We start from the raw sequence: 15,176 nt of genomic DNA on the forward strand, positions 1-15,176 counted from the left end.
TTGGTATTGATGACGCAGGTGGCCTTTTTCGTCGGTCAAATTCGGTCGTGATGACGCAGGTGGCCTTTTTCTTCGGTCAAATTTGGTCTTGATGACACAGGTGGCCTTTTTCTTCGGTCAAATTTGGTCTTGATGACACAGGTGGTCTTTTTCGTCGGTCAAATTTGGTCGTGATGACGCAGGTGGCCTTTTTCGTCTATCAAATTTGGTCGTGATGACGCGGGTGGCCTTTTTCTTCAGTCAAATTTGGTCGTGATGACACAGGTGGCCATTTTCTTCGGTCAAATTTGGTCGTGATGACACAGGTGGCCTTTTTCTTCGATAAAATTTGGCCTTGATGACACAGGTGGCTTTTTGCGTCGGTCAAATTTGAAGCAGCTATCTCAATCAGTCGTCAGTTGTGGAAAGATCGGGTTCCAAAGGCCGGATCCCTTGTGAATCAAGTCACGAAAAATTCAAGAATCGGTAACAGGCCATGGGCCTATTTCTTCAGTGCCGACATTTCTATTCTATTCTAAGATGTGCGCCGTATGCTCACAAGTTCCCACAGTTTGTTGTTCCAGTCTTCACACCCAAGTTCTCCATCTAATTCAAGTTTCCAAATACGCACTCGGTCCTGGCTCATGTAAAATCTAAACTATTTTCTAAAGACCAATATCGTCAGTTTCTATAATATTCTAAAAGCATTGTAATTTGGGTATTTGGGAGATGTTTTCTAATCGCAGCTTCGCCAATGAATCCCTGCTTTGAGCCTCCCGCAACGAATAGTTTTTTATGGGGCAGTGTTAGGTACCTACTAGGTAGTTGTTTTATGCTCTCAGCTGGCCTCTCGGACATCTCATCTGGCGCCATCATGTTGTGATTATATAAAAAAAATTGTTTCTGAGTCAGAGGGTCTCTCAGACAACTTCGACTCTCGCCTATACTTGGACAGGAGCGACAGTGAACGCTATATTACTTATTAGTAGTTAATTTGTGAGCTTTACAAGATAGTGGTGGTAAGTGATTGTTACAATAGTGTTTCGTAAGCTTCTTAGCATGCGAGTCGTGAATGATCGTTATAGTAGTATTTAAACTCATATCACGCAATGTATTTCGATAGACAAAATTATGACGTGGTGAATAGCGCGCCGGTATCCCTGGACGAGCTGGCCTTGACAACTAACGGTCAGTAGCAGACGACGACCGCGCAACGGAAACGTTTTCTCTCAATAATAATGATAAAGTTGACACTACTTAATAAGTAAATTTTGCTAATCAGCTTTCAAGATAAAGTAAACTTCTTGTTAAATGACCTACAAACAGATGAACACAGAAAATTGAATCTAAGAATTAAAAATAAACTAAGTGCGCTTCGAGGAACATCGCCTTTCGAAGCGGTTGGATTTTTCATGCACGGTTTGATTTTCCAGACTGAAATAGTACAAACGCAAAGGCATCGAAAAGCCTTGATTATCAAAGCCAAACGAACTATTTGCAACCCTCACGTCGACACCAAAATTCCTCACTTGCCTAACTTAAAAAACGCGCAATGCATTCTAATTAGCTACTTGAACATTTGCTCAAGTTCGATGAACAGAACATGAGCACTACGTAAAAATTATTCAAGTTTTTATTTTCATGCATCAACTAACGAGTTTTCTACACAATAGAGTAATTCTTCTGTATGTATTGCAGTAATCATTTTTCGTTAATCACCAGGAAAATGATACACAGCATCTAATGATAGCGGCTTGTATGCGAGACTTCAACAAGCATTGTATTCTTTACCGATGTAGCTTCCTACGCATACATGACAAATATTATTTTTATGCTATAAATATAAGCTAACTGCAAGACCATAAATTTCATTACAAAAATAGACATTTCTCAAGGCCTCATCACACGCGCCAGATTCATACCGAATGAGTGACTGATTCATCTCTGGTGACCGATGATTTCTTTGATAGCAATTCTGCACTGCATTTCTTTATCTTATTGTTAACTATTGATTGACCGTCAACTTTTATACCTTTAATTTTACGTTATTTTATCTAGTTCTGTATCTTTTATCCCTTTTACGTTATTTTATTCAGTTCTGTAAGAGAAGACGATACGAGCCTTATGGTAGCAAAGCTCATATTTAATTAAAATGAATAAAGGAAGCAGACAATTACCATGTACAGCACGCCCCTTCAAGTAGAAACATAGGTAGTTACGAGCGCGTAGTTATTTACATGATAATCACCTTATAGACTCAATTACAATACATGAAACTTAAGTAGTACGATTTTCTTAAAATAATAATGGTATTACTAGATGGAGGCAGCAGTAAAATTCTAGCCTTATCTTTATGCATTAATTAATACAAAATAATGATGAAACATTTCACTGTTGACCCCATGGAAAAAGTTATGAAAGAAATAATTAAAATGATAAGTGGCATTACTCCCTGAAGAGAAACTGAAGCAATTTAAATGTTTAGAGAGAATATTTCAGAGCAGTTGAAACTTTAGTGGAACTGAAGCTGAAATGAAACTTGCAATGAGAGAAGCGACGATGGCACAATTGAGAATAGAACTTTGGAAACAACGAAGACATTAACTTCAAGATTAAAATGAACACAACTTCACATCGGCGAAATCTACAATAAAGGATGAACAATAGACGCTTCTATAATAAAGTGTCGCCGACCCAACATCAGGAATAGTATGTTAGGGACATTACATACGGTCTAATAGAAGTCAAGAAGTAGACATACGGTCTTCCTATAGTCAAGAAGTAGACAAAAAATCACTGAAGCGATTAATGTGTAATGCTTGCTTGCATTTCAAGTACAGCAGCTTAAATTAATTCAGAATTAGAATAAGACACTGCTTGCATGCGCAGCGAGCAGTCAACGACAATGCCCCCCAAATGCGTGTAGCAGATACACTGACAAAGATACACCGACATCACGAAAGCATCAGAACACACTGTCATAATACACAGAATACACTAAAAGCATGTACTGTCATGAAGCAACAATAATCCAAATATCCCAAAAATACTTAGGAATAGTTTCAAGAGTGGTTTCTCCTCGGTATACACTACAATAAATAAAGAACAGTTCATGATATAACTCAATCTGATCGAACATGTAACTGAGATTCCCACTTAGCTTCCGCTCCCTCCTTAAGTAGAGTACTAGGAGAGGATCAGTTGCAACAGCGCAACCGCGATCAACTTCGGCTAATACGAGGTCTACTAATTAGCCTATACGAGGCCATTTTCGACCAATAAACATAGAACACAAACGTCAATTGGCAACCCCAGAACCACCATTTTCAGCGTATTCCGTTCCTAGAAAATACAGAAGAGATTAGAGATCGGAATACTGCCAAACTGTACCAGTGGCATCAATAATCAATAAAAACAGAGACAGAATGTATAACTTTCTTGCGGATGAAAAGGTCGACTCAAAAATAGGTAAGAATAAATAATTGAAACTCAGAAAAAATTAAAATTTACTACCATGTTGCTAGCTGAACAATTGTGCACACGCATTCCAATATCTTAATGTTGGACAACTTAATGTTTGATATTTTATGTTGCATATCTTAATCCGACCATTCTAAGATAAAAAGAGATACCGTGCAGCACATCTAAACAGGCCATAGGACAGATTACTAAGAAGGTACAGCGCAGAGACTAACTCTAATATCACGGCGTGGGAGAGAGATTCTACAAGATTTGCTTGACATTATTACAAAAAACACACAGCGTTTGTGGTATCACATCGACTCAACACCGCAGGTCTGTATTAAATGGCTAAAATAAACGTGTCTTTAATTCAAACGAAACAAACAAACATCAACCCAATAATTATACAGCATGAGTGTTCAATACCCTGCATACCACCAATGTCATCATTTAACGTGAAACAAAATCGATCAGCAAGCACAAGATAAGTGCAAAACGCTATATTTACTAAAAAATTAATTTTATACACCTAAATAACTGCTAATAAGCAAATCATACGCACGACCTGCTTTTGCTTGCAAATTTTCTACATGAACGAGACAAGTTCCGTGTCCGGATTCTAGTGAATTAAAATGAACTTCTATACGTTGAATGCTCAGGCGAATCTGACCCCGACGCTCGGCACAGTAGCAGGCGTGACGGCGCTGGAAGACTCTTTCACGTCGACGCTGTCATCGCTCTCATCCGCTGGCAGTAACCCACCACCAGCCTCAGGGCGCGTGACATCGAGAAGCTCTTCGTCAGGGGCCGCAACACCGGGGTCTTGATTCCTTCTCAGTGGTCCTTCAAATGTTTCTTCTTCATCCTCCTCCTCTAGGAGCCCTCGGTACCGGGTCCTGCCTCTCAGCCCACGACCGTCTCGAGGCCCTCCTATTCCCTGGTCGCTGTGCAGGGGCACGAGCTCCAGACTATAGCGGGACACGTAATTCGTGACGACAAACACGATGAGCGTCGTGAACTGAATGATGCCTAGGAAATAGAGATAAAAATCCAAATGGTTATCGTTGATGTTGGCATAGTCGGTCATGTTGTTGAGCCAAAAGGGCGCGAGGATCTGCAGCAAAGCGATGCCAAGGAAGGACCCCACGCCCTCCATGGCGTAAAACAGACCCATGATCAGCGACTGGAACGCTCGTGGCGCCTCGCTGTACGCGTACTCCAGACCTGCGTGCAGAAAAATAAGTACCGGTATTCATTTATTCAGAGGAGCAAGAATAGATCGTCTTGAAAATATGCCGTTCATTTTCCCATTGCAAAACATTACGGTAATAGGTTAGAAGGCGAATAAACCTTGAATTAGTTAAAATCCACGGTAAGTGCATTATAGAAGCTTTTGAGGAGCAAAACCAAAAACTTATTCGTTAGTTTACATTCACAAATTAGCCAGACTTGTAATCCACTTCTCTGTTAACCTCCCACTCTAAATATCTCTTGGCACTCTGAGTCGCAGCCACAGCGATTCCAACAACAACAATGAATCAATAATATAAATTACAATGATATTATTACATAAATATAATATTATGCCGAAGCGACGTACCAGCAACGCTGGCAAGGGCCTCAGCCGCCGCGACGAGGACGTACTGCGGCACCTGCCAGAAGATGGAGATGTCGACGCCGTTGAAGGTAACGTTGCCCACCGTCTGCACGATGTGCGTCGAATTGCTGCATACAAAACGCACTTATTAGCCCCTGCGTACGCGGGTATAGATATAATCATCCATACAACAATGAAGATTGAAGGTAGGAGGTTATGTCATCAGTTAGATATGGGTCATTCAACTGACCTTTGCCTAACTAAAGAAAATGAGTCAAACTAACTCACTAATTAAGAAAAGAAATACAATCATTTAATTCTCGTTTACATAATATTGCGAAAGTACAATCCCACCTAGTGAAAAAATAGGTACATTTGTACTTGTGCACCCCGTGAAGAGTTCACAGGAATCAAATCCACTCTGGTTTTCCTATTTTTAAAATATGTCCATATTGACGAAAGCACTCGCTCGAAATAAGAAAAAGAAACAAATAAAGCATGTAGCAATCGCAGCAACACTCACTCAGTCTTCCACAGCATCGTGCGAAAAGTCTCCAGACCCCCGGCAGTGAAGACCGCAAAGCTGCTCACCAACATACCGGCTCCTGAGAGGTAAATATAAATAAGTATAGCGGCACGAGTTCTGCATACAAATGCATGTCATTGTATGTTTTAGATTACATTTTAGTCTAATAAATTCCACCGTCATTTGGTCATATGATGGCTATAATATATACGTTTATATATGTTAATATCTTGAATAATTGAAGTCGCGGCACGAGTTCTACATACAAAAGTATGTCATTATATCATACTTTCCGAATTATGTTTTAGTCTTAATAAATTCCGCTGTCACTTGCTCATAACATAGCCATAAATCCTCAATGTATACGTGTATACATACAAATATACACGAGTTCTACATACAAATGTATATATTATAGAATACTTTCGCAATCATATTTTAGTCTTAAAAAATTCCACCGTCATTTGGTCACATGATGGCTATAAATCCTCAATATATATGTAAATACATCTTAATATCGTGGTATTTATCTATCCGGAAATATATGGTAATATCTTGAATAATTGAAGTGGCTGTTTTCTGACCAATCCTGCAGAGCATGGAGAGGCGGACGCCTCGCCTGTCGCAGTACGGGTACACGACGTTGGTGAGCAGCGGCAGGGCGAGGATCAGGAAGAACTGGTTGAAGAGCGTCAGCCACGCCGCCGGCACCTGGTCACACAAACACAAGTGACGACATTGATCAGGTAATTCAACTTCATTGGTTAAGCAATTCAGATTCTGTAACCAGAAATGCCTAGTTTAAGCTCACTGTACAGGCCAGTCACACTGTGCAGTACTCACTCTATACTGGGCCCTCACACACAACGCCTCACGCTGCACAGTAAACTCGCACAGCATGCTTCACGCTGCACGCCTCGCACAGTATGCTTCATACAGATACTGTACCTCTCACACAGGTACGCCTCGCACGGCATGCCTAACACTGTACCTCTCACACAGGTACGCCTCGTACGGCATGCCTAACACTGTACCTCTCACACAGGTACGCCTCGTACAGCATGCCTCACACTGTACCTCTCACACTGTACCAGACACTCACACTGAAGGTGTGGCCCGCGGCGACGCTCATGAACAATTCTCGCAGCGATGGCCCGGCGGTCGAGTTTGTTTTGTTAGTTTGGATGTCAATCATGAAGCGCATGTGTAATCCCTGAGCCTGGAAACTCGTTTGCATCTGTTGGAATATTGTTGATCAACGATTGGGTGCTGAAACTTCTGATCAAGAGGCAGAGGTTAAATGCAGTACATAATATTTCTATAATTTTCTTTAATTGTTGATGGCTGAAGATAAACAACCAATTTCAATCACTCATATCGATAGCATTTGGCATAAATACAGTAGAGTTTCGTACAAAAATCTATGCGTGCATTCTACAAACCTGATAAGTAAAATTAAATATACAAAATTTATGAATTACCGAGAGAAAAACATTAGATATTTAAACATTGAATTTGCGGAAAAAAGTAAAGTGTATTGGATCTATTTTAACTTACATCCTCTCACAGTTAGAGGACAATTTATTAGCGCTAAAAGTAATTGATGCGCCAAATATTAAATACCTATTATGTAAGTAATAGCCTGGACAAAACCGAATGCTATTCAATCCTGAATCCAACGAATAGATAAGAACCAAAGAAATAGATAAATTAACAAGTAGATGCAAGACCTGGAAGTAGACAAGCCAGTAGGGCAAGAGGGCGGCAAAGAGCCTCAGCATGGCGCCCACGGCCCTGACGTCGTCCACGGCGGTCTCGTGGAAACGCCCCCCGTAGCGCACCTTCGCCAGGTCCAGGAACTTGGGCTGCACCAGCGGCGGCCTGGACATTTGAAATGTTTGTAATCCGAGAAAAAAAGAGCATGCAACTTTGTACATTACAGTTATGTTTTACACAAATTAGTGATTTGGGCTGAACCAACAGTGGCATGGAGATTTGAAATATTGGTAATCCGAGCAAAAATTTCTCTGTATATCCAACAACAAACGCGTAGAAATTTCAACGTTTGTGATCAGAGAAAAACTTTCCATATTCACCCAGTTTAGTGAACAACATGCATGTATATTTTGCTCATCTTACGAAATTTTGGAGTAGCAATATCTGAATAACTTGAAATGAAAATAAACTTAATAAAAACATAAAACACACTGTCGCCAGTCTATAAATTAGCATGACAATACAAGAAAACACTATATGACGCTTGCGGCTGGTGTAAAATCAATGGCAGAGATAGACAATTTAGATTATTTGCTAACATAAAAAACTAGCAATTCAACATCACTGGCAGTTCACTTAATACTTGACTGGTGTTCAAAGGAGTGACTGGTGTTATTTAACTGCGATTCACATATTTGTTAGTACAGGAACAACTACACTGGAAGTTTTCTAAAAATTTCAGCCGTTGTTAAAATAAGATGGCACGAATGGCGTTCACATCCACAGCATGGCTCTAGAATTTCTCTAAACAAAGCAATTCAACGTTGCACTCAGATAATTGAGGGAGGCCTTGTCCAAATAGCGATGCATTTATTACCCTTTTGTGGGTTATCCTATCAGTGACACATGCTAACGTGCGTCGCATGAGGACAATGGGCCCCACTATTTTTTTTTTTTTCGGTGTCATCACTCTCAGTGATACATTCTTATTTATTATGAATGAAACATGCTTATAAATATTCAGAGCGATATATTCTCAATATATTCTGTATGATGTATAATCTCATCCATAAACACAGACGGCTACCTGTGCACAGCAGGCATGGTCAGGTCGTGTATCTTGATAACGTCAAAAATTGTTAGTAATATATTCTTATACACTGAGAGTGACACATTCTCATATACCCTAAATGATAAGATAATATTATTCATCATCACTGACGGCTGCCTTTGTGCAGCAGGCGTGGTCAGGTCGCGTATCTTGAGTCGCGTCGCCTCCCACGTGATGCGTACGATGTTGAAGAGCGGACTGCTGCCCGTGGCAGGGTGGCGCTCGAACAGCGGCATGAGGCACAGCAGGATCAACAGCGCCACAGTCAGGCATCCTGTGGTAATGTGAGGTACAGTCAGGCATCCTGTGGTAATGTGAGGTACAGTGAGGCACAGCAGGATCAACAGCGCCACAGTCAGGCATCCTGTGGCAATGTGAGGTACAGTGAGGCACAGCAGGATGCACAGCGCCACAGTCAGGCATCCTGTGGTAACGATGTTTTGTAAAAGAACACCTAGGAGAACAAATAATGATAAATCATGGAATCATCACCGACGTTGACTGAGCCTAATTCTAGTACGGAATACCGAGATAAATATTCTAAAACAGAATACAGAGATAAATATTCTAGAACAGAATACAGAGAAAAATATTCTAGAACAGAATACAGAGATAAATATTCTAGAACAGAATACAGAGATAAATATTCTAGAACAGAATACAGAGATAAATATTCTAGAACAGAATACAGAGATAAATATTCTAGAACAGAATACAGAGATAAATATTCTAGAACAGAATACAGAGATAAATATTGTAGTACAGAATACAGAGATGAATATTCTAGTACAGAATACATAGATAAATATTGTAGTACAGAATACAGAGATAAATATTGTAGTACAGAATACTGAGATAAATATTGTAGTACAGAATACAGAGATAAATATTGTAGTACAGAATACTGAGATAAATATCTAACATTGTAAGAAGAAACAAAAGACGTTACAGGAGCAGAGGTCTGGACTTTCTAGGCAGTAGACTTCCTAGTGGAAATAAATGTTAGGCAATTGCTAGCGCAGGCAAAGGAATACGAAATATTCATGAATATCTGTGAAAAAAATTAGAAGCTTTTTGTGCGGTAGTTTGAACTGTCCCATTGTAAGAATAAAATAATTTCTTCAAAAGTGCACTCAGATATATTAGTGAAACTTCGTCCAAAAAGCGATGCAGTTTTTGCCCTTTGTGGTCAGTTTTGCCTGGCAAAATGGCATATCAATGCTACGTCTTCTCTTTGCCAACGCTGTGTGAAGAAAGTATCACTATTTAGACAATCTAAGGCCTGCACTATTTTCTAATTCTATTGAATGTGAAGGTATAGTGTAGTAAATATTGACCAGTAGCCATGAGGTAGCCACAGAAGAAGCCATTGGTGCAGTAGCCTGGGCTGTCCTGCTCTATGTAGGCCAGCGCGCCGATGCCAACAGCGCTGCCCAGGTTGGTGCACCAGTAATACCAGTTGAAGAAGTTGCGTGCCAGCAGCTGGTTGCTGGGGCCCATCTATTGGTAGCAAGAGAAACTTATTTTAACAGACGTGAAAAGGGATTTGATTTGCGATGACATGGTTGATAAATGACAATTTATTTGGGATGACAATTGGTGAAGATTGTGATATTACAGCAAACCTGAAGCTAATGCACACAAATAAATATCTTGTAGAACGATTATTAGCATGGCTATGAGAGCCAATCATTACCAATAGCACGATATTGAGAACCAAGTATTGGCTTGTAGCATTATATTAAGAGCTGAGCATTAATCAGTATCATGACCCTGAGAACCAATCATTGCATGATATTGAGAACATTAATCAGCTCACCTGCTCAGCCCCAAAAGGCCCAATGTTTGCCTTGACCATGCCGACACCCACGCCCAGCACCACCACAGCCACATACACAGCAGCCTTGCATGGTGCGTGTACACTATCTCCTGACAACTCTTCTTCATCAAGTCCCGGAGCTGCAACATAATAGGAGTACATTTTTAATAATTCTATTGCTATTGATCAGCGAGTTAATGGTTACCAAGTCAGGACACACATTTTCATCACACAATTGGATCACATATAAAACCACCATTCCAACTGTTTGGTTTAACAGAACTCAAGGTAGTTATCACAAAAACAACCATATGATCAAATAAGCAAGAATTTGCACTGAAATTTAAAAGAAATTCTTGCCATCCTTTAACAAATACCTATTTACATTGTGCAGTAGATGTGATTGCCAGCAGTGAGGTCTAACCTGTTGCATTGAAGGTGCAGATGTATCGAGGCAGTTTGTCGACGGTGATCAGAATGAGAAGAATGTAGCCAAGAATGTAGAGTACCATTCCTGACACTATAGCCCAGAATCTTCCAATCCAAGCATCCGAGGCATATCTGCAATGCATTGACAATTTAGATAAACGTAGACCTCAAAACCGTTTATTTGGAAAGCTTCATTCTGTGATGTGATTAGATCATAGCTATGGAATCATTAATGGAATTTCACTGAGCTACGTTAGAAGAATTAACACCACATCTATAATTAAACATATAATATATACCTACATCTATTAATACTATGATAAATAATTTCTATTTAAATATGACTTAAGAGATTAAAATCAGATGCTGATTCATTGCATTGATACTTCTAAAAGATGAACTCAAATTATTTCTTGATCTCCAAACCAGTTGAACCTATATTATTCCTACGAATTACAGCATTTTTTATTGTGCAAAAAAATTAAAACAACAACAGTTCAACTGCTAGCAATGGAAAAAATAATTAGAACTAATTCAAAACTATCACCACAGATGCAATGAATGGATTTTAGAATTATACTAAAAATCCTCACAGGACCTAAATATCAGTGTTTGATGCACCAAAATTTAAACCATGGCTTGAAAACACATTAACGTCAACAGAACACCCTTTAAAGGTTAATTTTTCAATTGATATATAGCAATAAGAAATGTATCAATTGGAGACAGACCCGCCCATGAGTGCAGAGATGCAGGAGACTCCAAGTAGGATGAAGACTGCATTGAGGGCCTCCAGAGAGTCCCATCCCTCATCCACACCCCAAGGCCCCTGAAGTTTAATAGCAAAATAGGAATTTATTTTCAACAGTTACTGCATAAGTACATTCAATCTAAAAATCACTACCTAATTTGAAATAATATTACAGAGCAGCTTCTGACTACACTCATTAATATTTCATGAAAATAAATCTTATTGAAGTAGAGTATTATATTGAAATCTGATTAATTCTTTTCATCTTATACAAATTAAATAAAATACTAAGCCACTTCCTGCAAGGTGGCTGGCCTATAATCTCTATATACAATAATTACCCGGTTGAGAAATAGGTAGAATGTAGAGACCAGAGCATAGTAAGCAAGACGCTCCAAGAACAGCACAACAAGGACAACATTGGAGGCAATCCTGCGATGACTGCTAACTGCAAAATCCATATTGATTTCAATCCTCTACTTCAACAAAAAACGTCTAATGAGATGAATCATAAGGTTAATTATATAGGTAAATCTTACACATGTGAGCTTCAATGACAGCTTGTATTTACATCAGAATTATCTGAAAAATAAAGTTATTCAATTATAGTCTGGCAATCCAATCCAGCGCTTCAAAATCGTAATTCTGACACCCTGTGTAAGCTGTGTTGGAATACGACAGTAAACGACACTCTGTGTGTCGTAATTCTGACACCCTGTGTCAGAATTAGTTTTTATGTGTCTAAAACTGTCTCTTATATCAATCATCTATTAATTTATTTACCACTTAAATCAGCAAATACAAATATACTTAAAGGATTCGAAATATATTCACAGACTTATTTAAAAGTCTCAAACCATAATATTCTTTCTACACAAACAGTTCATCACTATTTAGTAAAGCAAGGTCAACTATCAACTTTCATGCATGTTTCGATGTTCTCACTAGTTGACTTGGACTTTAGCTCTGCAGATCTTAACATTTTTCGCTAGACCTAGTGTTTTGCAGAAATCTGGCTTGCAATAGCACGATGTCACTATTTCAACCATCTACGCATGTGTGGAATTAAGACCAAGCTTAATATAAAGGAAGAAGTAGAGGGGTATTGGAATTACCCACAGTGTTGGAATATGGTGCGTTTACCCTATGTTCAGTAGCCACTAAAGTCTTAAGTGAAGCCAAATGTTAATTTTGCTGTTTGGCTGTCTTAGGGTAAGATTAGAGATTTGAGGTAACACATGCAAGGACTTTGTAAATACATTCACAGCTCATTAATGGCTTTTCATGGCCGACATATAGAATTCACAGCGCTCAAAGAAATGGAATCACGGTTCGAAGAAATGGAATCACGGCTGGCAAAGCCATAAAACCCAAGCTCAAAAAATTCAGAAACAGCTCGCTATGTAGATATATTCCATGCCTACTCTAGGCTCTAGCATTTGTTATAATATCCGCATAATCCGCTCTACACCTCTACCCATCTGTGTTTCCCTATTCTCCTACTATGTACTATGTAGTGAGTATGTACTCCTAAGTCCTAACAATAACAAGTGTGTCATGCTAGCCGAAATAAAGGTCAACTCATGAGAGTCCTTTTAAGGGTCACCTAGCTCAAAAATATCCAAATCAGGGTAAAAGCACCATATTCCGACATCGCGGGAAATTCCGACACTTCTCAACTTTTTCCTTTATATTAAGCTTTGTCTTAGTTCCACACATGCGTAAATGGTTGAATTTTAACCAAAATAGTGACATCATACTATTGCGCACCAGATTCCTGCAAAACACTAGGTCTGGCAGGAAAATGTTAAGATCCTCAGAGCGAAAGTCCAAGTCAACCAGTGAGAACATCGAAACATGTGTAATAGTTGATAGTTGACCTTTCTCTACCAAATAGTGATAAACTGTTTGTGTAGAAAGAATATTATGGTTTGAGTCTTTTGAATAAGTCTGTGATTATATTAGGAATCCTTCAAGTTTAAGTATACTTGTATTTGCCAATTCTAAGTGGTAAATAAATAAATAGATGATTAAGTTATGAGACGGTTTTAGACACATAAAAACTAATTCTGACACAGCTTGGAATTGGACACACACAGCTCATTCCAAGCTCAGCAAGCTGTGTTCATAAATTAAAATTTTCTCAATTAAAAGCCCAATAGCTCTTAATTAAAAGATTAATTAAGATTAAAATTTTGTAATTAAGCCCATTCCGGGCTGTGTCGTATTTCAATACAGCTTACACAGGGCATCGGAATTCCAACACAGGATGTCGGAATTATGAATTGGTACTAAGAGTTTGCAGCGCTGTCGGAATTAGTCTCACAATATGCCAAATTTAGTCATACACAGTGTCAGAATTCAGGGATTTTGTAGATTTGAATTCTAAAGGCTTTTAAATAAATATGGCAACAGTTTGTGTCTTTGTGATGTCTCATCTTTGCTGATGCATAGTCTGCTGTTTTGAGAGTGATGTAAAGCAATCAGAACTCGAATTGCGCATATGGCGATCTTTTTATAGCCATTCATTTTTTGGTACGTCCTTACTCCTTAATTTGTTGGAATATGGTGTGTTTACCATACCCCATTTGAAATTTTTGTCACTTTGTAAACTTCATTGTGAAGTAATGAGATTCCTGTCGTAATTAGGAAAATTCTAACTGAGGCACAGTGCACAGGCAGTATGATTCCAAATGTATTGAAATTCAGAAATTGGTCAGTTTGGTTCTGTTTGGAGCTGCGAGATTTTATTCAAAAGTAGGAAAATTCCTCAGATTTATGGCCAGGGCCCAGGGGGGCTCTTGGGTCACAAGTTGGGTGTTTTCAATTTCCAGAATAGATTGACAGTAGCTAACTAAGCTAAGTACTACTCTACTCATAGTGGCAAACCACTGATTTTTTAGAATCAGTTCATTTTTAATTTCCTCATTTACTCAAGATTTTAACAGATTTCTTATGTATGATAATTCTGGTATCCATAGTGACAAACCAGAGATTTTTTAGAATCAGTTCATTTTTAATTTCCTCATTTACTCAAGACTTGAACGTGGTATCCAAGATACTTTACTGGTCTACTTATAGGACTCAAAAATGAACTTGAGGAGGAGTCTAAAAAATTCTCTGCTTTGCCACTATGAGTCTCTACTCATACTAGTTAACTAGGAACTAAGTTTGGTATAAGATTCTAGAAATAAATAGCTAAGAATTTCATGTTTTATCAGATTTAGGTAATGTAGAAAATAGGTATAATTTTGATTGAATTGTTCCTACTACCTAGGTCCTAGGCTAGGCTGGCAAAATAACAATTTTTAGAAAATTTCGAATCATTGATATTAAATAACTCTGTTGCTCTGGAAAACTTGAAAAATGTCAAGCAAAAATTATTCCTTATGTCAACAATTAGGAGGAAGAAAAAAATATATAATAAAATAAGCAGCTCGGCTGCCTCAGCAGTCAGCAACATATGATGTTATGCGTATTAAGCAACCGCTTAGCAGCCTACAGGCTACGGTGGCTACCTAGTATTACACATTCACTAGGTACTACTGACTACTCACTAGGCTACTGTAAAGTGTTATTTGTAAACTGTAAAGGCATCAAGTCCACATCAACAATATCAGACTCCGTTATATCACTACTGCATGGTGGCACGCATTCTAATTGTCGATTAAGATTTTTTTTCGAATTGATGCGTTGAAGTTGCAACCATAAATCCATAATATTCTCCCAGTCCCACATCAGTACAAGACGATACTCATATAGTCATACTCAGCCCAAGCGACAGTG

The 15,176-nt window shown here is 38.7% G+C and overlaps 1 protein-coding gene across 1 annotated transcript; it reads right to left on the reverse strand.

The window, feature by feature from the left end:
- Window positions 1–1,720: 1,720 nt before the first annotated feature.
- Window positions 1,721–11,974, reverse strand: LOC108667253 (solute carrier family 15 member 4). Its single transcript, XM_018154255.2, has 12 exons — window positions 11,732–11,974; window positions 11,371–11,468; window positions 10,635–10,771; window positions 10,211–10,350; window positions 9,729–9,891; window positions 8,503–8,665; window positions 7,295–7,445; window positions 6,667–6,801; window positions 6,149–6,275; window positions 5,562–5,643; window positions 5,042–5,166; window positions 1,721–4,665 (listed from the first exon to the last, which is right to left on the reverse strand). The coding sequence occupies exons 1-12, from the start codon at window positions 11,849–11,851 to the stop codon at window positions 4,097–4,099; spliced, it is 2,010 nt and encodes a 669-aa protein (XP_018009744.1). The 5' UTR covers window positions 11,852–11,974; the 3' UTR covers window positions 1,721–4,096.
- Window positions 11,975–15,176: the final 3,202 nt, after the last annotated feature.

The sequence above is a fragment of the Hyalella azteca genome, unplaced genomic scaffold (assembly GCF_000764305.2).
Source record: "Hyalella azteca isolate HAZT.00-mixed unplaced genomic scaffold, Hazt_2.0.2 contig13343, whole genome shotgun sequence".
Taxonomy (NCBI): domain Eukaryota; kingdom Metazoa; phylum Arthropoda; class Malacostraca; order Amphipoda; family Hyalellidae; genus Hyalella; species Hyalella azteca.

Bases quoted from the DNA above. Each gene is read 5' to 3' on its own strand.
- LOC108667253 (XM_018154255.2), bottom strand. From the start codon at position 11,851: ATGGATTTTGCAGTTAGCAGTCATCGCAGGATTGCCTCCAATGTTGTC. The intron at 10,772-11,370 runs GTCTGTCTCCAA...AATGCATTGCAG, and splicing joins ATCTCTGCACTCATGGGCGG to ATATGCCTCGGATGCTTGGA. The intron at 5,167-5,561 runs GTGAGTGTTGCT...TTTTGTATGCAG, and splicing joins ACGATGCTGTGGAAGACTGA to CAATTCGACGCACATCGTGC.